Source organism: Chrysemys picta, chromosome 3 (assembly GCF_011386835.1).
Source record: "Chrysemys picta bellii isolate R12L10 chromosome 3, ASM1138683v2, whole genome shotgun sequence".
Lineage (NCBI taxonomy): Eukaryota > Metazoa > Chordata > Testudines > Emydidae > Chrysemys > Chrysemys picta.
The window spans coordinates 33,444,392-33,467,921 of NC_088793.1; the positions used below are offsets into that span (position 1 = coordinate 33,444,392).

General features: G+C 41.7%; 1 protein-coding gene across 4 annotated transcripts in view; it reads right to left on the reverse strand.

Moving 5' to 3' along the window:
* Positions 1-23,099, reverse strand: part of TAF1B (TATA-box binding protein associated factor, RNA polymerase I subunit B) — a 55,531-nt gene extending 32,432 nt beyond the window's left edge. Inside the window, exons 1-8 of one of the 4 annotated variants that reach the window (XM_005287733.5) lie at positions 22,787-23,099; positions 20,417-20,515; positions 16,046-16,133; positions 13,049-13,146; positions 12,622-12,717; positions 10,975-11,113; positions 6,506-6,668; positions 1,920-2,019 (exon numbers count right to left, since the gene is read on the reverse strand). In XM_005287733.5, the coding sequence (XP_005287790.2) occupies positions 1,920-2,019; positions 6,506-6,668; positions 10,975-11,113; positions 12,622-12,717; positions 13,049-13,146; positions 16,046-16,133; positions 20,417-20,515; positions 22,787-22,804 (801 nt within the window). In that variant the 5' untranslated portion in view covers positions 22,805-23,099. The remainder of the gene's footprint in view (positions 1-1,919; positions 2,020-6,505; positions 6,669-10,974; positions 11,114-12,621; positions 12,718-13,048; positions 13,147-16,045; positions 16,134-20,416; positions 20,516-22,786) is intronic. The other 3 variants (XM_042848718.2, XM_005287734.5, XM_065587717.1) reach the window with 3 other exon arrangements.
* Between the last annotated feature and the right edge of the window lie 431 nt (positions 23,100-23,530).

Sequence of the window (23,530 nt, forward strand, 5' to 3'; positions counted from 1 at the left end):
TGTTCTCTTGAACCTCTGAGGATAGGACAAGAAGCAATGGGCTTAAATTACAGCAAGGGCCGTTTAGATTAGACATTAGGAAAAACTTCCTGTCAGGGTAATTAAGCACTAGAATAAATTGCCTGGGAAGGTTATGGAATCTCTGTCATTGGAGATTTTAAAGAGCAGGTTAGACAAACACCTGTCAGGGATAGTCTAGATCAGAGGTTCTCAAACTGGAGGGGGGTGGGAGGGGCATGAAGCTTTACCCACAAGCAATGAATAACTAGCAAAGCTGATTCCTCCAGATATATCAGGTCCCCCGATGTCGCTGTGCATTTTGACAAATTTCTGTTAAGCTTGCATATCATTACACAGAGTTGTTGCCATCCATACATTAATCTGTTTGCTACGACGCAGTGTGCACATTTAATTGTGAGCATGGACCACAATCACATTTTTGCTTTTGCTCTTATTACAATGAATCGTCGGCTCATCCTGCCTTGAGTGCAGGGGACTGGCCTAGAAAACCTCTTGAGGTCCCTACCAGTCCTACGAGTCTATGGACTAGGAGTGTGTGATCAAAGGGCTTTTTCCTGAGAGAACCTGCTTCAATACAGGGTATTTGGGTGGCCTGTTCAATGATGCAGTCTACTTCTCTGGTGAAGTGTTCTTGTTTGGTGACCGTGGTTTTAAGTGTGTTAAAATGTGCACCCCAGACTTTTTCCTCAGAGCATAATCTGTGCAATCTGACTGCCTGGCTAACATATTTCTTGAATCAGGCAGAGCAGGGGCTTGAACCTGGGTCTTCCATGTTCCACGCAAGTGCCTTAGCCAACAGGTTATTGGACATTCTGGGGTATTCTGGTCTCTCTCCTTCCCTCCCTCGTTTTTTGGGGAAAGTCAAAAGATCGGTTTTCTTTCTAGGTGGAATGAAAATTCTGAATCCTCAAAATTTTTCATGAAACATAATTCTTGTTTCCAGTCAGCTCTTGTAATGCCTTCCTTGGTAGGGCATCAATGGTCAGGTACAGGATGTTGTCAAGTTCTCCTTCCCGGGGGAAAGGGAGGAGGAAATGAAACCACACACGCAGAAGCCACTAATTTCTCTAATTCTCATCAGGCAGAAGAGGATCTGACTGTGCAGTGCCCTCAAAGAGAGAATCCCATAGCTAGAAGGGGTACGAGGCAGTAAGTGCTTTAGATGTTCTACAAAGTGGGCCAAAGGGAAAGGCAGCTAAGTACGAGCAGCAGGGAGACTATTTTCATATGGACAGAACATATTAACGTGATCTCTTTAGCAAAATTTACATTGTTACACGAAACACTAAAAAAGAAAAAAATCCAATAAATATAGCAAGAACACATCATACTATAAACTGATAGAACTTGCTTCCAAAAAGAGGGAGATTTCAACTGAGTATTCAAAGGATATTTTGCCTTTATGGGAAAAAGAGCCTAAATTCTATTTATGTTTCTGTATTTCCGAAGAGATAAGCAAACATAATACAAACAAACACTTGACGGTAATTAATCATTGGGACAATTTACCAAGGGTCGTGGTGGACTTTCCATCACTGACAGTTTTTAAATCAAGATCAGACATTTTTCTAAAAGATATATTCTAGGAATTATTTTGGGAGAAGTTCTATAGCCTATGTTCTATGAGGGCAGACTAGATGATCACAATGGTCCTTCCTGGCCCTGGAATCTATGAGAAAAACCTGTTCAGTACTTATCAAGTTATCAACCTAATTATTCTAATTTAAATATGAAAGTAATCAGAATAATTTGCTCACTGGCTCCTGCATGACTACCAGGAAGCAAAATAATATCACAACAAAGGTAGATTCACTCAAATTGTCAGTACCATAACCCAGGAGTACAATATACCATAAGATATGTAGCTTATTAAATAAAAATAAAAGGATAAAAGTCACCTCTACACGAAAGATCTTGAGATCAACTCCATACAATTTCATCTCCTCTGGAAAATACTGAAAAGCATTCAAGTAAGGAATGTGACCATCTATAACAAACCTAAATAAAAAAAGAGTTTAAGTCAAATCAACATTTAGTTTAAAGCATCATGTACTTTTTTTTTAAATGGCACTTAAAGCTGCCTGTTCTTTAACATGAGAGCTAGAATATTAAAATTCAAGCTCAGATGTGACTCTTAGATAAAGTTAGGGCACTGAGTTTACTACAGACATGTTTATATCCAGCTTTCCCTGCACATTCTTTATACAGTCAATTCTTACGAATAGGTAGAATAATTTAATTAAAATATTTTCAATATTGGGCTATGCTCTTAAGAAGACAGTAAGTACACTTTTATGATAACACTGTTATAGGGCTATAGCATTTTGCTCCCCAAATCCATTACATACTTAACTAAACATGCAAGAAGAGTTTAATATTTCCACAGCAAGTATGCAGAGCTCGTGCAATCAGGGTCATAGAACTGTTAGCTTATATGTAACTAAATCAGAAAACCATACAATTATGTATTTTATCAATATATAAAATGCATTTATTTTAGATAAATGTCTAAACACACTTCGGATTTTTAATTTTTCAAAAAATATGGTGGGGGGGAAATGAGGGGAGGAGAGAGTGGTAATAACATGGGCTTTTTCACATAGAGATCACAGGTTCAAATCCAGCCCATCTCAATAGTGTCATCTGCTGGCTATTCAATAGCTCACATGAAATTAGTTGTGGTCTAGCTCTTAGTAGGCAGCTGTTTAAATCACAAAAAACACCATAACACTTACCAATATCTGGCACCCAGCTGGACATTATCAGCAAACAAACCAAGTTTTGAATTGAGAGGGAGACTGAATTAACCTCACTATAAGAGGTGGCCGCTCCAGGTCGGAATTAAGGCACATTAGTGGAAACTTTATACTACCCATGATGAGGCTAAACAGCAGGCCTCAGCCTAGAAAGTTATCAAACCAACAGGTTTCATGAACGCTAAATTCACTACACTTTTTTTAAAATCCCAGGATTTTTAAAATAGGATTCCTGGTAGGAAGTGATACTCTGGTTGGTATGAATGTTGCAAAATGTGTTTATTACAAAGAGAAAAACAAGAAAATTAAATTTCCTGCAGGAGGTTTAAGACATACTCAGATACAGCATAGGTTTTGACTGTAGAGTTAGGGAAGATTTTTTGGTTTATTTTTAAAATACACCAGTACCAAGTACTAAGTCACAAGGATCACACGCTTAGGCTATTTCTACACTAGAGACCTTACAGCAACACAGCTGTACCGATGCAGCTGCGCCACTGCAAGACCTCTCATGTAGCTGATCTATGCCGACAGGAGAGAGCTCTCCCGTCTACATAATTAAACCTCCCCCAACAAGCAGCGGTAGCTATGTCGGCAGGAGAGCATCTCCCGCCAACATAGCACTGTCCACACCAGCGCTTCTGTCAATGTAACTTATGCTGGTCAGGTGGGGAGGGGGGGGAGAGAGGCTTATACCTAGATATCTGGGCAGTTACCTTAATTCAATAAGCAAGAACAAAAACAGTAAAGAGCAGTGGTTTAAAAAAAAGAAAAATGAAAGAAGTCACTGTTGTAACAGAAAATGCAATGTTGATTTTAGAAAAGGACACCAGGAACTTGGATGGCCCAATACTGAGATGACATATTCCTAAAAAGTCAGTGCCTGTTTGCAAAATTTCACTGAACAAACATGCAGTACTTCTCTTTGTTTAGGCCCTGGCAGACAGTGTCAAGGAAGTAAAAGAAACACCACATACTAGAGGGCAGAGACAGAATATCCCTTCCTTCAACTCACTTTTATAAGTAAAAACAAAGTTAGAGAAATTACTAAACAGGCATTCCTCAAGAAGATTTAAGTCATAGAAAAGAAGCTACTTGTTGTATATTACTTGCTATTTATCAACATTCCATTTAAGAAGAACTACTGTAAGTGAATGTCAATCACTCCCTATGACTGCACTCTATGACCATTTCTTTGAGATCTGGAATTTAAATTCATAGTATAGTTAGAACTACAGTATAAATTTATGCTGAATTATTCTAGAAATACTAGATTCAAAGTTATTTTAAAATGAAGATACATTAAATAAATAGAATGATTGCAACATTTGTAACAGTTTTAATGTGATTTTAGAAAGTTATCTTGCCTAGTACTTTTTATTCTGAAATTCTGTGCACTCTTCCATCAATTTGACATCACTGATTCACAAATAAGGAATTAATTATATAACTGAAATGTCCAGTCTACACTGGGATCGGAATGATGCAGTTTTCAAAACCAATATGGACAATAAAATCCCCTCTCCTCCCCGACCCCTGGAGAACTGTGTTAGACAACTGCACTACAGGACCAGTCTATATTTGCCTGGGGCAAGATGTATTTTGATACACTTTAAACACAGTACTCACTAAACATGGTTCTACCTGTTACAACTGTTTTTAAAGAACCCTCATAGCCCTAGTATAAAGGACCCATTACAAAGTTGGACACTTATCAACTAAGGCTATGATTTAGTCACAGGTATTTTTGGTAAAAGTCATGGACAGGTCACGGGCAATAAATAACAATTCATGGCCCACGACATGTCCATGACTTTTACCAAAAATATCCCTGACTAAATCTCTACTTCTGGGGCCCCTGCTCCAGCCACCCTGGGACCCCTGCTGCTTGGGCAGTCCCCAGGGCACACCCAGGACTGCTGCTTGGGCACTCCCTGAGCCAGCCACACCAGCCGCTCTTCCAGTGGTCCCTGGAGCCAGCTGCTTGGGGACCGCTGAACGGGTGCTCCCCGGGATCTCCCCCAGGACTGCTGCTTGGGCAGTCCCTGGAGCCATCTGGCCCCAGGCTTCCCGAGCAGCAGCCAGTGTAGCTAGCCCCAGGTACCACCGGAGCAGCTAGCCCCAGGTCGCTCCAGCAGCAGCCAGTGCAGCTGGCTGTGGAGCGCCTGAGCAGCTGGCCCTGAAGTCAGCCACACCAGCCACTGCAGAAGTCACAGAGGTCATGAAAAGTCACAGAATCCATGACTTCTGCGACCAAGCAGCCTTAGTTATCACTCACAGCAGTTAATCTAAGTGACATGTTCTCCATTCTAAATATAGAGAATATCACAAATACTACAATGAAGGTAAACATTGTGTGGGAAAACATCCAATTTTCGTATGACACCTACCCAAAGAGCCCATGTTCGAGAATATTTTTTAAAAGCAGTTCTAACATCTTTTGGCACGTCCACACTCATTTTATGAAGTGTTGTTTAGAATTTAGAATAAACTATGTTTAAACAAGGTTTCAAACACTTTTCTATTGCAAAAACAGAGATGGGGCTTATAGTCTCTGTCCTTTTAAATATGGTAATCCAAGTGTGGATAAGCCCTAGGTCTTATGTATAATATGAAAAAAACAATATGCCAAGGCCACAAAACAGAAGTACAACAAACTGGTTACAATTTTGGTCTTGCCAACATAGCTAGATTTAGCCAGGTTTGGATTGCATTACAGTATTATTCTACAGCCAGGTGAAGTCTACAATGTTAAAACTGTAGTCTTACTTGTTGAGATGAATACAAAAAATAAACAGCACATTGAATGTTAGTTTTCAAATATTGCTATTTGAAACATATGTAGGAACATTTTAAAAATGTTATTTTTAACCACAGTGTCCCTTTAAGATGAGTTAATTGCAAGGTTATGTACTGAATGCACCAAATAGCAATAAGAATATTTTTGGTGCTGTAATATAAATCCCTTAGAAATTGTCTGGTTGCCTGATGTGGTGCCCAAGCACGAATCACAGGGGAGGAGCAGTAGTCAGCTGACTACCACTTTACGGGAAAACCACACACACACACAAAAAAAAGGTGGAGCATTTAGCACGACTATTATTCTATTGTTTTAAATATTCATGAACTACCTACAAAGAACTAAAATGGCAAGCCTGAATATTCGCACAATTTCTGGGCATATTTTTTTTCTCAATTTGGTCTGTCATTGAGTCTATGCCTATACTTTATTGCATACAAAAATGTGTTAAAAAGACAATTATTTAGGTCAAGAAAATGAAAGCTAGAAAATGCCAGATTTATGGTTTGTATTGCTGCTGATGTTCTGGCAGTACCACAAACCTGGATCTTTAGAGTATTCGTTCAGTTATTAGGCAGGCTATCAACATTCTCCTCAGGAATACAAATGAGAGAAGTGAAACTGCAATATATATCTATTTACAACTCAACTAAATCTGAAAATAATTTCATGGGACAAAGAAAAGGCACTTCTCTAACACTAGGACTTTCTCCCTGACAAATTTCAAACACTTGCTGCAAACAACAGAGCTATTAGAGACTCTCAAAAAATGGTTGCAAGAATCTTCTATCATGGAAAGTGTGAGGCAAACAAAATATCGGATCACTATCAGCTCTACCTATAATTCAACTAGTTAACAAGCAAGCAACCCAAATTAAAAAAACATTACTTACAACAGCAGCAAATATTTCACAGAGACTATTCATACCTTAAGAGATCTGATAATGTCACTGGTTCTCTCAGCCAGAGTAATGCAATATAGCAGAATGAAAGTGTCATTGGCATAGACATCCTCAAGTTCCCTTTTTTCCTCTTAAGTAAATATGAGCCACCATCTACCGATCCGGAGCAGATAGATGTGGTTTCTCTTGCTGATAAGAAAAAAAAATTACATATAAAATAACTTTATAGACAAAATATGCTACACTGAACATGTAAATATGCAGAGAACAAGAGAAATTGATCATCCAACAAGCTGTGTTTAGCCATTACGGTTTCAAATCAAAGCTTTGGCGTTAGTGTTCTAAATGGCTTAACTCTCAAAGTACCTCTTACTGCAACACAAGAAGACAAGCTGGCTGAGAACCAGTGCCAATGTAGCTCCACAGACTCGCTAATAAGAGATCAGGGTAAGTAACAAATATTTGAGGAGCTGGGAATGGGTTATGGAATGGATCACTTGATGATTACCTGTTCTGTTCATTCCCTTTGAAGCACCTGACATTGGCTACTGTCAGAAGACAGAATACTGGGCTAGATTGACCTTTGGTCTGACCCAGTATGGCCATTCTCTAGGGGAAATTCCCACTGGCACACCAGAAAAACTGTGTGCGTCACCTCAGTCTATACAAAAATGTTAAACCTGAAAGCACCATTCTAGTGATAACCATGTTTAAACTTGGCTCTCTAGAAAGGTGCTAATACTTAATTCTTATACAGCACATTACCAACACTGACTAATCCCTCACAACATCCCATGAGGTAGGTACAAGTATTATCCTAATTTTACACATGGGATATCAAGGAAGAAAGGATAAGTGATTCGCCAAAGCTGAATGTGTCAGAGTTGGGGATTAGAACTCAGCAATTCTTGGCTCTCAGAAGTGCCCTCATAAAGAGAATTACATTTTTATCTCAGGCATTAAAGATGCCGCAAAGACATTTAAAATAGAGTTATCACGGAACTGATTCCCCAGTGCATGTCTGGTAAAAATGGCGAAGTCAACACAAAAGCTATCCTAGAACATCTATTGTGTGCATGCGAGTTACAGAACAAAAGTATGAATGTCAGGTAATCCTTTCAATCATCAATTTCACCTTTTATATGTATAAGCTGTGTCTAAAGGAGGCCTCGTGGTTGAAACTTCATTGCTAACTTTATATATGGCTTAATTAAAAATAATCCTCTTGTTCTATTTGTAGCTGTCTTGGTGACATAGCAGCTTTCCTTTCATTTGTTCCAGGTTATAAAGGGCACATTGCTCAGTCAGCACTAAACCTGACACAACATACAATTAAACATCATAACAACAACTTAAGAATTTAATAGGCTTCTCAAACAACGACTAGACTACACCAAATGGAATGTTAGCCTATCAGCTTGCTGAATAATGAGCTATTATCCCCAGATAAACATAACAAAGATAAAATGTTTATTAATTAGAAAAGCATTTTAAAAGGGTACCAAATCCCCCTCAGCAAACCATCAATAATTCAATGAAACAGCACAGAAAAAATGTAATTATACACAATTTATGAGTAGCCAATGCATAGAAAAAAATGCAATACTGCTCATTTGGACTAACTTTCATTATACAAATGACAGCTACTCTGTACATATGATCTCTTAGACACAGCTAACCAAAACGCACCAGTAATTTTATGTTGCTGAATTCAACAGTATTGACTTTTAAAGTACTTTTATAAAAACAGGTGCGATCACTTAAAAAAATCTGGACTCCATTTTTGTAATCCACAGTGTGAAACAATGATAAGCTAGGAATACTCCCGAGGGCATTCGGCACCAAAAAAATAAAAATTCTGCAAAATTCTGCAAATTTTATTAGTCAAATAAATGTGGAGGCTCCAGCATGGCATTGGGGAGCAGAGGCCACTAGCTGCACAGAGGTGGGAGATCACTGTGCAGCTTCTCCCCGGTATACAGACTCAGTGGTTAGGCTGCACCCAACCCTGACGCAGCGCAAGGACCGGGCCTGCCCCTCTGTGCCAGGTGCACCAGGTGTGGCAGGCAGGCTCAGCAAGGCAGGATCCAAGTGTGGAGAGATCCAGGTGCGGGTTGAGATGGTTCTGTGTGGGGCAATCTGGGTGCAGGCGGCTCAGTGTGGGATCTGTGTGTGTGAGGTGGGAGGGGGTCTGGATGCACAGGGGCTTGTTGGGGGGTTCCAGGTGCAATGGTAATGGGACTCTGCAGGGGGGTCCCAGATGCTGGGGGAGTGGGGATCCAGATGAAGCTGGTTGGAGCTCAGTGGAGTGGGGATCCGGGTGGCTCGATGGCATGGTCCAGCTGCAGGGGGAGTGAAGCTCATCGGGGGGAGAGGGAGTGTCCTGAGTCGATGGGGGTGAGGTTTGGCGGGAGCATCTGGGTATGAGGGGGGTCTGGATGCACGGGAAAAATCTGGGGATGAGTCTGACAGCCCCTGATGCCGTGCAGGGGAAGAGGAAGTCCCGCCCTCCCAAGCCCAGCCAGGACGAGCAGCTGAGCCCGGCACACGGTAGTAGCCATCAGTTGGGTCTTCACCAGTCCTGTCCCTACCCCACAGTGATTTACCTCTCTGCCAGCTGCCCTGGGTATCCGAAACATACTGCTGGGGAGGGTCGCATGACCACTCTTGTGGCTTCCCTTTGCTTCCCCACCAGAAAGTCAATTTTCTGCAGGGAACACAAATTCTGCACATGCACAGTGGTGCAGAATTCCCCCAGGAGTATAGGAAGGATCTGGTAATTACTTGCCTTCCTCAAAATTATATCTGTTACTCTACAACTGCTATAAAAGATAAATGTTACTGCAGAAAGGAACCGTCCTAAATGGAAGAAGGAACTAAGGAAGGAAGAAGCTTTACAGACAATGTGAATTGTAAAGCAACCTGTGTTGGAACATTTATAACAGTAAATGTTCACTAAAAAGTTTTGCCCTACCTATTATTTGTATAGTGCCAGTGTGCTATGTGAATATAGAAGACGACAAAAATCCCTGCTCTGAAGACCCTGCTACTTAAGTAGAAAATGTAAAGACATAGGATGGGAAATGGGATAAAACACGTGTTGTTAATGAATGGGAAAGCTAAGCGTGTGTTTTACTGTTTCCATTATTTTTGTTTGGATTTTTTTCTTTTATAATTTTGTTATTCTTGATGTTCTTCACTGAAGGGAAAACTAGAGTTTATAGGTTTCAGAAGAGCTGCATTTTAATAGAAGACCAAATGGAAGAGCACAGGAAAGAATGATGAGATTCCAGGCATATGAGGCTGCGTAAAGGGAGAAAAAATGCGAACAGGAGCAAGACAAACATGGCAGCAGCATCTGACATAGGGCAAAATAGAGGTGGCACCGGGGAAGCAAAAGGAGATGCAAACAAAGAGATTCGTGAAAATAGGTTATGGACAAGATTGAAGTTGACGTAAAAGTTCAAATCTACTTAGATGCTTTTATGTCCAACAACAGATATTGTGGTATTCCTGGCTTCTATCCAGACAGTGCTCCTGCCCCTCCAATTTTGTATTGGGTTTTAGTTAGAAGGGTTAGTACAATGGCTAGTAAGCGTCTAGTAAAATTTCCAAGTCTGTGAGTGGACAGGAGAGATTGATGGGAAGTTAAAAAACTGAATTATGGTAGAGAGGAGTTATGGGGGGAGAAAAACATACAGACAGAAAATATAGAAGAGAAACCAGAGAGCATAACGTAGGGGAAAAAATGGAAGAGATTAAAAAAAAAAAAAAAACCACTGAAGACAACACATTCTTTGCCTAAAGGAAAGAAAAAGTTAACTACAGCCAGAAATTGAAAGAAGATAACACAGAAGTCTTGCATCTGAAGAAGTGAGGTTCTTACCCACGAAAGCTTATGCTCCCAATACTTCTGTTAGTCTTAAAGGTGCCACAGGACCCTCTGTTGCTTTTTACAGATTCAGACTAGCACGGCTACCCCTCTGATACTTAACAGAGAAGTAAGACACACAATAAACTATATTTTTGAAAACTTAATAGAGATATGAGTGACAAAATTGTCACTAACTACACATATGTTACTGCCTTAAAATTGCAGTGCTTTTGAAGGCATGGTTCTGAGGGGCATGCTGGCTCATTATTTTTCTACCCTGAGTAGCAGTCATCAGGTAAAGTTTAACCCTGTCCACAACCACCACCATCACCCCCCTAAACAAAACCAAACAACTCCCCCCACCCACCCCCAAGAAAAAATAGAACTTTTTTCAGCGACCCTCATGTTTCACGTGTCTGTCTAGCCTTTAACTCCTTGGAGAAGGACCGTGACTATTTATATGACTAGTACACTGTTGATAAATAAGAAGGAAATCCTCCATCTACATTTTCTACCTCTATATAAGCAACAAAGACTTCTGATTAGTACTAAACAAACAGTCATTTTTAAAATGCATCCTAACAATATAGAACAGTGACTTCAAATTATATCTGCTCCTACCTGAGGCATTACCAATGGAAGAAACATGTCCAAAGCTGCTTTCTGTCTGTAAATCTCCATCACTTTCAGAGAAAGATGACAAGCCATGAATACTTATTCTCTCTGGTTCACTATCCACATCTGTACTGATGTCAGATATCTGTTTTTTTAAATAAGTTACAGTTTTATCCCATGTTAGTTCTAACGCAAGTTTGACCTGTAAAAGCTCAATAATGTCTCAGTTAGCAAACATGTGATTGACAGTCTATGTGTAAGCTAAAGCAAGTCATACCGAGAATATTTTTGCTTTTAATCATGTAAATTCATAGCATTAGAAACCACCCTTTCAAAAAGCTCTTCCTCATTTTAACAGTGTGTTTGTCAGAACAAAATAATTCCAATGATTAGGTAGCCATCCCAACCTGCCATACTACCCAGGAGGTATCCAATACACAGAATCATAAATATTCATGAAATATGCAATTTGAGAAGGGGGAAGACTGTTAGATTTGGAGCCGATTGGAAAATTCTAGAACTAAATAATTTTTTGACTAGCTCTATAACCTGTGTGAGATCAGATAACTCCACAGGAATGGCTCTTCCAAAGAGAGGTTCAAAGATAGGTCCAAAAAGAACCACTCTCCACACAAAATACTTGCATGACCACCAGGATTCACATCTGCAAATAGTCTCGCCTATGGATCACAAGCCAAGATAGCCCTTTAGGGTATGTCTACACCACAGTGTAAGCCCAGGGGTCAAACTCAGGCTCAAGCCTAACCCCCTTCCATCAACACACAAATTGTGTCAACCCAGAGCTTGGACCCATGGTCTCAAGACCCTACAGGGATGGAGGGTCTGAGCCTGAGTCAAGCCCAGACCCAGGGTTCAAGCCCTATTGCTCTGCAGTGTAGACGCAGCACCACTGGACTCGTGCTCTGTGAGTCTGCCAAAATCACCCCACAGGATAACTTTCTTTGTCCTCTGGATAGTCAAGTGTGGTGGACAGTCAAGTTTTCCCACACTGCACCAGGAACAAAGGGTTAGAGCAGGCATTTTGACAGGGCACTAGAAAGTCTGGGATATGGGTAGTTGGACTCAGAGCTGCACAATGCAGTGTAGACACTGGAGGTCACAGGTGGTGACCCAGGATTCAACAATTCCGAATCTGGGGTTACAAATGAGAGTAGATGTTTAAGCCATACGTTAACAAATCCAGGGTCTGCTAACTCCCATGAGAGGGGAAGGTGCCAGAGCCTGTGTTCCACCCCGAGTCTGAATATCTACATCTCAATTAAGCAGCCCTGTAGCCCGAGCCCAAGTCAGCTGACATGGGCCAGCCTCAGGTGTTGTATTGAAGCGTAACATACCCATAACATATTTGTTTCTATGCCATCATTTGTGGATTATGTCAGCGTCAACACAGCTCTAGAAATATAGTGCATTGTAATTTGTGCTCCATCTGCTGGCTGGCTACACAATAGCAAAGATATTAAAAATGAACAATTTTCCATCAGCACAACAGATATTTTCTTAAAATGGCAAAATATATTTAGAAAATGGGCTTCATTAAAATGAGCAAGTTGTATGCATGGCTTGAATAACAAAAACAACATTTTAAAAGATAAATGCAAAATAATTTGCTTATCAGCTATGAACTTCACTTACAGATAATGCTTTGCTAGTATAACTAGCTGGTGTGGTGCAATATGCCTGTTTGCTCTTCTGAAGGTAACGTCTCCAGAAATTGCATAGAATTTCATCCTGATAAGCATAATAATGAATGATTAGTCTATATCTTATAAAATCATGTGTCTGAAAAAACAAATTGTGACTTTACAATTCAAGAATCTTGAAAAATGTTCTGAGCCAGCTTTCACGAAAACCTTGTTTATAAAATTATAAATTACTTTTACTGTTCCTGGTAAATTTTATTTTCAGAGGTTCTCTTTCTCGGCCCCTCATCTATTGGCCCATTTCCTGTCAGTTTTTAAGAGCAAATTATTCTGTCTACCTTAAAATAATTATATTCTTTAAGTAAAAATCATAAAGACTATATGTACTAATACAAAACCTTATGCTCAGATCAACATACCTTCATCTGTGGACACACTCCTAAAGTTTGCAGAGCTTCAGCTTGCTTCTTGAGTATGTACTGAAAACCTTCACAAACATACCATTCCCAGCCTTTATCTAAAGAGCAACAAATAAAAAATTGTTGGGATTGTTCTGGTTTTACATATCTACACTTTAATATTTAATATATTAATCTCTTGGTGCAGGGACTAGGTACCTCTTTTAAATAAGAAAATCCCAAATGCTGGAGCAAAGGGCCAAAAACATACTAAGGGTACGTCTATACCCAGCCGCTAGTTCGGCGGCTGGCAATCGAACTTCTGGGTTCGACTTATCGCGTCTTGTCTGGACGCGATAAGTCGAACCCGGAAGTGCTCGCCATCGACTGTGGTACTCCAGCTCGGCGAGAGGAGTACCGCGGAGTCGACGGGGGAGCCTGCCTGCCACGTGTGGACTGAGGTAAGTTCGAACTAAGGTACTTAGTTCGATTTGGGGGTTTAGTGTAGACCAAGCCTTAGTGATTAAAGTACCTCAATAAGTAAGTGAAATTTAGAATCTTAAATTAAGAAAAACCAAAACCAGCCAAACTACAACAGTTTCCCCAAACATTTCTCAAGAACCAAAACAGTTGTAGCAAAGTGAGAGTTATCAATTTGGTGTTTGTAATGTATGTTATGACTGTTAGGTGACCTGAATTTTAAAATAAAACACAAGATACTAGTCATGAAGGAAAGAATAGGTGTGCTTATTCCTCTCCCTTTCCCAGCACAAAAAACTGGAACCCACTGCAGTAGTGAATGGGGGAGAAAAAAGTATTCGTTCTTTATATGTTCTGTATGATTGTCTCCTATGTTATCCCCCTTTGTATGTTTCTCCACAGTTTCTCCCTTTATTGTCTCCTGAATTCAAGTCTTACGTATTTTAATTGTGCCTTTACTTTTGTGTGCACTCATTCCTCCTACACTGGGTTTTAGTCTTGTGAATTTTCTGTGTGTTTATCCACTCTCTCATTTCCCCTATGCCGTTCACCATATGTGTTATGTAAATGTCCTTCTTTCCTCTATATGTCAAGTGTCTGCCTCAGTTTCCTCTTCCCTCTTCATGATCTACTTCATCTACAAATGCTTCTCCCTTCCAACAGCTTCCCTTCTCCTCGACCCACACTTAGGGCTTGTCTAAACATAATTTTTATCCTGCTTTAACTATGCCAGTTTTATACCAGGATTGTACCACTATCTATCGTGGTTTCAATGTGCTTATAGTGGTATGGCTAACTCCTGTAAATTTAGGAGAATAAACTGTATCAGCATAAGGCACCTTTATAATGGTATATAACTGCATCCACATTAGGGGCTATAACAATCTAACTTTATTTTTTACCATATCCCTAACAAATACTTGAAAATCGGTACAAAAATTGTGGGTTGATCAGGTCATAGGAGCCCGAAAAGCCTGAAGGGAGCAGAGCCACAAGGGTTGTTCCCTTTCCTAATCTTCAGCACTTCAGCGTTCTACCACCACTTTCACTGTGGCACAGCAGTTTGTATAGCAGCACTAAGATTCTTTATAAAGTCAGATACTTTTTTAGGTGTCTCAATGTAAGTGGCCAAGACAACAGAACAAATGACTGCCACAACCTTCACAGTACGTTTATCCAGTTTCAGCAATAGCTTTACAATAGGTATAACAGCATATGATCATAGGACTGGTAGAGACCTTGAGAGCACAATTTAAAGACACACAATTACTATTTTAGAGGATTGGACCAAAAGAAATCTGATGAGGTTCAACAAGGACAAGTGCAGAGTCCTGCACTTAGGACGGAAGAATCTCATGCACAGCTACAGACTAGGGACTGAGTGGCTAGGCAGCAGTTCTGCAGAAAAGGACCTTGGGGTTACAGTGGACGAGAAGCTGGATATAAATCAACAGTGTTACCAAGAAGGCTAACAGCATTTTGGGCTGTGTAAGTAGGAACATTGCCAGCAGATTGAGGAACGTAATCATTCCCCTCTATTCGGCATTGGTGAGGCCTCATCTGGAGTACTGTATCCAGTTTTGGGCCCCACACTACAAGAAGGATGCGAAAAAATTGGAAAGAGTCCAGCGGAGGGCAACAAAAATGATTAGGGGGCTGGAGCACATGATTTATGAGGAGAGGTTGAGGGAACTGGGATTATTTAATCTGCAGAAGAGAATAATGAGGGGAGATTTGCTGGCTACTTTCAACTACCTGAAAGGGGGTTCCAAAGAGGATAGATCTAGACTGTTCTCAGTGGTAGCAGATGACAGAACAAAGAGTAATAGTCTCAAGTTGCGGTGGGGGAGGTTTAGGTTGGATATTAGGAAAAAATTTTCACTAGGAGGGTGGTGAAGCACTGGAATGGTTTACCTAGGGAGGTGGTGGAATCTTCTTCCTTAGAGGTTTTTAAGGTCAGGCTTGACAAAGCCTTGGCTGGGATGATTTAGTTGGGGACTGGTCGTGCTTTGAGCAGGGAGTTGGACTAGATGACTTCCTGAGGTCCCTTCCAACCCTGATATTCTATGATTTCTACATCTCCTGTTGAAAGCACTTTTCAGCAAGAGAACAGAGACTTAACACACAGAAGTTGCACCAGTTTAACTAAGTCAGTTTAACTGGTACAACTTTGTGCATGGAAACTCTTTTACACTGTTCTTAAGCCTGGTTTACATTAGTGCATCACTGTTAAATTACAGAGTCAGGCAAATATAATGTAAACCAAATTTTAACCCATATAAGAATGTATAAACAAAAAATTGGACCTGTTTAATATCACATCTTTAATTAAACCAATGCAGCTTGTGTCTAGAGCAGGCCCAGCAAGAACAAAAGGGTCATTTTCAGCTCAATTCAGTTTGTATGGTCCTGTAGAAAAACCCATTTGCTCACACTAACCAAGCTGGTAAGTACTACCAGAAAATTAGTAATTATACACAACTAGAAAGATATGTTACACAAAATGTAGAAGTAATATATAGACAAAAGTAAACATACCAATTTTTTTTCTCTTTCTAAATCCTCTGGAGATGGACTGGATCTTTGTGTTAGGAACAACATCAGAAGTTAAAACCTCTTTAGTCCTCTGCAAGATAATTGATAAAAGTGTAATGTTAGCAAGAAAAGAGCAATCCCTACTTGCATGGCCTGCCTCTGCTGTATAACTTAATTGGAGAATTACTTCTAATCATTACACCTAACTGAGAAAAGACTAAGTCTCAAAAAATTGTGAATCTTAAATTTAAGAATGATAAACAAACAGGAACATCTGGATGATGCAGTGGAAAATTAAACAGGCTTCACTGTTAGAAAATATTGGAAATCGAAGTGTCAAAGTTATTGTAAGATAAATACTTAAATTTAACTGTACATTGAAAAAAAATTAGAGACAAAAGATCCATGCACTAAATCAAGATACTGAAGTAACTATGAGTATGCTTGAAAAAATTTTTTAAAAGTGTTTATATACTGAAATTATCTACATACAACTAGACATCACACATGTAATCAGATATGCAGTAAATATTTAACTAAGCTTCAACAAAACACTGACATTTTTCATTACCTTTTTTAGATCACCAAAATGTATATGCATTAAAGTTAAAAGTAGACACTTTTAACCAAAGTTTAGGATTGTGAATAAATTATAAATAAAAGTTTATGTTTGACAAACCATAGCAGTATCATTGAACAAAGACACTTATGTTTGGATTTAAACTTGGCAACTTTGCTCTCACCTGAGAAGAGAGCAAAACTGACTAGTCTGTTTTCATTCTCCAAAATAAGTGAAATGCAAGAAGAAAACAAGCATAAATGAAGAAAAGAAATAATTCTTTAAATTCATTCAGTTAAAAAAAAACCCTAAAGAATATTTATCAGCACAGTTAAGGAAAGAAGGATTTTCTTTAAATTTAAATACAGTGCAACCTCAACTGTCTGAAGGGCATCTGAAACATCTCAGTGCACCTCTGCAGACCCAGCATGCCTAATTATTCAAGAAGCTACCTTACCTAATGTTGACCTGTTCAGCAGGCAGGTAGCCAGGAAAGGACACTCTCTGACGCAAGGTTTGAGGGGCCCGAGGGAATAAAAAATATTTGTGGAGTAGATTTTCAAAAGCACAAATGGCAATAAGGCACCTAAATCACTTGACTTTCAGGAGTTAGGCATCTAACAGCCATTTGTGCCTTTTAAAAATCTGTTCATGTTGTTATGTTAGAGGAATAACTACACAGCTCGTGCTTGAAACCACTACCCTGTTTAAGTAAGCTTTTCACATAGCGAGATCTGAATAATGCAGGTTACACTGCACTTTCTATAACCACCTGATCAACAGTGTGGCTCATGGGTGAATGTGGCATGCGTCTGATGAAGTGGATATTCACCCACAAAAGCTTATGCTCCAATACATCGGTTAGTCTTAAAGGTGCCACAGGACTCTGTTGCTTTTTACAGATCCAGACTAACACAGCTACCCCTCTGATACTTGACTCCATGCAAGGCATTGCATTTAGCCGTATGGAATGGAAATCTATCAACCTCATGAAGAAATTTGCACAAGTACAGACAGATATCATCTTCCTTTCCAAATGCAAACGGATGGACATCATACCAAATGGACTGAAGGTGAAAAATCCATTGCTATCTACATACTGCACAGACCACAGTGAGAGATTATGCCATACACTATCAAAGAAACTGAGGAATGACCTGATCAGCATCCTATACACCAAACAGGAAAACATCAAAAAAGAGCTCTCCAACCTGGAGACTTTCATAAGTAACCAACCCTCCACACAAATGGACTTTACTAAAATAAGACAGGAGATCTACATTACACACTTCACCTCTCTACAAAGGAAAATGGACCGTAAGCTGTCTAAAATTCTACCTGCCACATGGGGCCACAACAGTGGTACCCCTAACTCACCCAGCAATATCGTCAATTTATCCAGCTACACACTCAACCCAGCAGAAGAGTCTGTCCTATCTCGGGGACTCTCTTTTTGCCCCAGCTCCCCCACGAACATGATACAGTTCTGCGGTGATCTGGAAGCCTACTTTCGCCGCCTCCGACTCAAAGAATACTTTCAAGCTAACACTGAACAGTGCACTGATACACAGATACCCTCCCACCAACACCACAGGAAGAAGAACTCCACATGGACTCCTCCTGAGGGTCGAAATGACATTCTGGACCTATACATAGAATGCTTCCGCCGATGTGCACAGGCAGAAATTGTGGAAAAACAACATTGCTTGCCTCATAACCTAAGATGTGCGGAACGCAATGCCATCCACTGCCTCAGAAACAACCCTGACATTATAATCAAAGAGGCTGATAAAGGAGGTGCTATTGTCATCATGAACAGGTCTGACTACCAGAAGGAGGCTGCCAGACAACTCTCCAATACCAAATTTTACAGGCCACTTTCCTCAGATCCCACTAAGAAACTGCACCATCTACTCAGGACACTCCCTACACTAACACAGGAACAAATCAACATACCCTTAGAGCCCCGACCGGGGTTATTCTATCTACTACCCAAGATCCACAAACCTGAAAATCCTAGACATCCTATCATCTCTGGAATTGGCACACTCACTGAAGGACTATCCGGATATGTGGACTCTTTGCTCAGACCCTATGCCACCAGTACTCCCAGCTATCTCCGTGACACCACTGATTTCCTGAGAAAAACTACAATGCATTGGTGATCTCCCAGAAAACACCATCCTAGCCACCATGGATGTGGAGGCTCTCTGCACAAACATCCCACACACAGATGGAATACAAGCTGTCAGGAACAGTATCCCTGATGATGACACAGCACAACTTGTTGCTGAGCTCTGTGACTTTATCCTCACGCACAATTATTTCAAATTTGATGACAATATATCCCTCCAGACCAGTGCTACCGCCATGGGCACCCGCATGGCCCCACAATATGCCAACATTTTTATGGCTGACCTGGAACAACGCTTCCTCAGCTCTCGTCCACTCACGCCCCTTCTCTACCTACGCTACATTGATGACATCATCATCTGGACCCATGGGAAGGAGACTCTGGAAGAATTCCACCACGATTTCAACCGCTTCCACCCCACCATCAACCTCAGCCTGGACCAATCTACACGGGAGGTCCACTTCCTAGACACCACAGTACAAATAAGTGATGGTCATGTTACCACCACCCTATACCGAAAACCCACCGAACACTAGGTCTACCTTCATGCCTCTAGCTTCCACCCCAGACACACCAAACGATCCATTGTCTACAGCCAAGCACTGAGGTACAACCGCATCTGCTCCAACCCCTCAGACAGAGACCAATACCTACAAGATCTTCACCAAGCAGTCTCAAAACTACGATATCCGCACAAGGAAATAAGGAGCCAGACGTATACCCAGAAGCCTCCTGCTACAAGACAAGCCCAAGAAAGAAACCAACAGAACTCCACTGGCCGTCACCTACAGTCCTCAGCTTAAACCTCTCCAACACATCATCAGTGATCTACAACCCATCCTGGACAATGATCCCTCGCTTTCACAGACCTTGGGAGGCAGGCCAGTCCTCGCCCGCAGACAACCTGCCAACCTTAAGCATATTCTCACCAGCAACCACACACCGCACCCTAACAACTATAACTCAGGAACCAATTAATGCAACAAACCTCGATGCCAACTCTGCCCACATATCTACACCAACAACACCATCACAGGACCTAACCAGATCAGCTACAACATCACCGGTTCATTCACCTGCACGTCCACCAATGTTATATATGCCATCATGTGCCAGCAATGCCCCTCTGCTATGTACATTGGCCAAACTGGACAGTCACTACGTAAAAGGATAAATGGACACAAGTCAGATATCAGGAATGGCAATATACAAAAACCTGTAGGAGAACACTTCAACCTCCTTGGCCACACAATAGCAGATGTAAAGGTAGCCATCTTACAGCAAAAAAACTTCAGGACCAGACTCCAAAGAGAAACTGCTGAGCTTCAGTTCATTTGTAAATTTGACACCATCAGATCAGGATTAAACAAAGACTGTGAATGGCTAGCCAACTACAAAAACAGTTTCTCCTCCCTTGGTGTTCACACCTCAACTGCTAGCAGAGGACCTCACCCTCCCTGATTGAACTAACCTCGTTATCTCCAGACTGATTTTTGCCTGCATATTTATACCTACCTCTGGAAATTTCCATTACGTGCGTCTGACAAAGTGGGTATTCACCCACGAAAGCTTATGCTCCAATACATCTGTTAGTCTTAAAGGTGCCACAGGACTTTCTGTTGCTTTTTACAGATCCAGACTAACATGGCTGCCCCTCTGATACTTAAAAATACACACTTACCTCTATGACGTTGTGACAAGACTTGCAATAAAATCTGCCTTCATCAGTAAGACCCCAGTTTACAACAGAACACTGTACACAAGGTTCACTGTAATCTCTCTAAGGGGAAAAAAAGTAAAGGTTGTTTTAGTATTACACTTACAATAAATGAGACCAAATGAATTTTTCTTACCAGGCAAACTATTGGGATTGAAATATTTACAAAACAAAATGTGGTTAACAAAACATTTTAGTATATGGCAGAGCGATCATACCACTTACAGGATCAACAGTTACATAAGATTTAGGACAACTCAATCTCTTCTTCAGTTCATCAATTATAAAGTCAGAAAGGACCACTATAATAATCTAGTCTTATATCCTGTATGACACAGGCCATGGGCCTCCCCGAATTAATTTTTGTTTGAACTAGGGCACATCTTTTAGAAAAACTTCCAGCCTCGATTTAAAAGTTTACAGTGATGAAGAATCCACCAAAACCTCTGAAAAATTGTTCCAATGGTTAGCTACACTCACGGATAAAAAAATTGTACCTCATTTCCAGCCTGACTTTGTCTAGCTTCAACTTCCAGATATGGGATCTTTTTCTATAACTTGGTCTGCTAGACTGAGGAGCCCATTAGCACATTTTTTGTCACCCCTTAACCTTCTCTTTGTTAAATCGCTTTGTTGAGATTCTTGGGTCTAGCACTGTAATGTATGTTTTCTAATTCTTTACCTGACCTGTGTTAACTTTTGTACGTGGCAATACTATCACAGGGGAAAACCCATGTATCCTATGCCTAGGATACATGACACCACAGGGCATTAATGAAAACATTAGGAAGGGAAGAGAATAGTAGAGGACAGTCATAAAAGGAAGCAAAGGGAAACTTTGGTAAGCTTTTTGAATACTGGAAAAAGTTAGAGAACACAAGGAATGGAAGAAAGCCTGCAAGAATAAAAGGCGACCAGAGAGACCCAAGAAAAGAGGAGATTATTAAAAAAATTAAGGTCTCATTAAGGAAGGTCTGAGGAAATGGGAGAGAATCAATGGAGGAAATAGTTTTTGAAAAACATCCTAAAATTCTGTTTGAAAAATGTTAGTTTACTCAAGAGTCATCTGCATGATTTGCAGGGTTTAACGAGAGATTAAATCAGGTTGTCTAATCCAGCTAGCAGAAGAAAGACAAGCTAACCCATGATTTACCAGTCAGTGCAGGATCATGGATCCTCTCACCCCAGAAGTCACTTGCGCTGATTTGCCCACAGTGGCTCCTAAATCTATGCCAGTGTCCTTTCATCATGCAAAACGCAACGTTATTTCAATGAACCATGTGAAGCATTACATTTTCTTAAATCAGAGATCTTCCGCCAATCCTTAGAAACAGCCCTCTTAACTATTTCATTCTCCACCTTATGTTTCCAAAACTCTAGCTAAACTGGGACTGAAACTACACCTCTACCCCGATATAACACGAATTCGGATATAACACGGTAAAGCAGCGCTGCGGGCGGGGCTGCACGCTCTGGCGGATCAAAGCAAGTTCAATATAACGCGGTTTCACCTATAACGCGGTAAGATTTTTTGGCTCCTGAGGACAGTGTTATATCGGGCTGGAGGTGTAGTTAATGATCAGTAGATTCCAGTATTTCTGAATTTCAGTCATGCTCAGGATTATTTTGCACTGGATCTAATAAAAAGATACAAACCTGCTACATACAAATAAACACGGCTACCTACTGAAAAACCACCACCCCCTTAAACCAAGCCTCCCAGTCTCTAAGCCCCCAGCACCAACCCGGAGACCAACAGGCCCTGAAAAAGACCACAGACCATGCCCATTTCCTGCACTCCTCCCGCAAGCTCCCCTTCCTCACCCACCCCAACCCATGACCTCAAAAACAGCTCATGCCAAACCACCCCATTACCTACAAGCCCCACCCCCCACCTCCTCACCCCCCCACAATTCACACCCTCAAAAATGTGTTACCCCACAACCACCACCCCATTACCTACAGCCACACTTCAACCCAACCTACTCCATCCTCACCTCCCAACCCATGCCTTCAAAAACTCCTCACCCGAAAACTGCCCCCACCACCTCAACCCCACCCAATCTACCCCCGCCCACAACCACCCCATTACCTACCTCTAGCCCCACCTCAATCCTCACTCCCCACACACACAGCCCACGTCCTCGCACTCCTCCCACCACAGCTACCCCATTACCTTCCCCCAACCTACCTCCATGGCCTCCCCCACTCCTTCTCCACCACCCAAACCCCTCCTTCTCCACCACCCCATTACCTCCCCGCTCCCGGTCCTCCCCCCTCCGCCTCCCCGAGGGGTGTAAACCCGGCACGGGGCGGCTCCGGACCATCACTCACCGTATCCTCTTCCTCCATGCCTGGGACCCGCACGCCTCACCCCTCGCGCTGCCTCGGGCCCCGAGTCATAGCAACGGCCTGCGGAGCGCTGGGGAAGGCAACCGGCCGGGAACCGGGGCCGCGCGCTTGGGTTCCGGTAGCAATGGATGGTGCCGCCTGACGCGCGGCACGTGCTGCTACTGGGGCTTGCGCCCTGGGGCCGCTTCTATGTTGGCCTCCCAGCTCCGCTGGGACTGCCCGCCAGCGGGCCGGGGCGCAGCGCTGGCTAGCCCGGTCCCGACCCGACCACCTCTTTCCATCACCCCCCCCCCCCGACAACCCGAAGCAATGCTTCTAGATCGTGAGACCAACTTTTCCCAACTTAGTGGTAAAAATTTCCCAAATCTGGTGAAAAATTCCCAGATAAAGTTTTTTACAGTGCTTCTCTATCCTGGGAAATTTCCCCAAACCTGGGAATTTGTGAGGAAAATGTTTCAACCTGGGAAATTGGGAATTTTCATTCAAAACATTTTACTCAAAAATTCCCAGATTTTGGGAAATTTCCCAGGCATGGGCGGCTCTATGTTTGTTGCCGCCCCAAGCACGGCAGTCTCGTGGATTCGGCGGCGTGTCTGTGGGTGATCTCCCAGTCCCGCGCCTTCGGCGTACCCATCACCGAATTACCGCCGAAACCACAGAACCGGCGGACCTCCCGCAGGCATGCCGCTGAAGGCTGCCTGACTGCCACGCTCACAGCAACCGGCA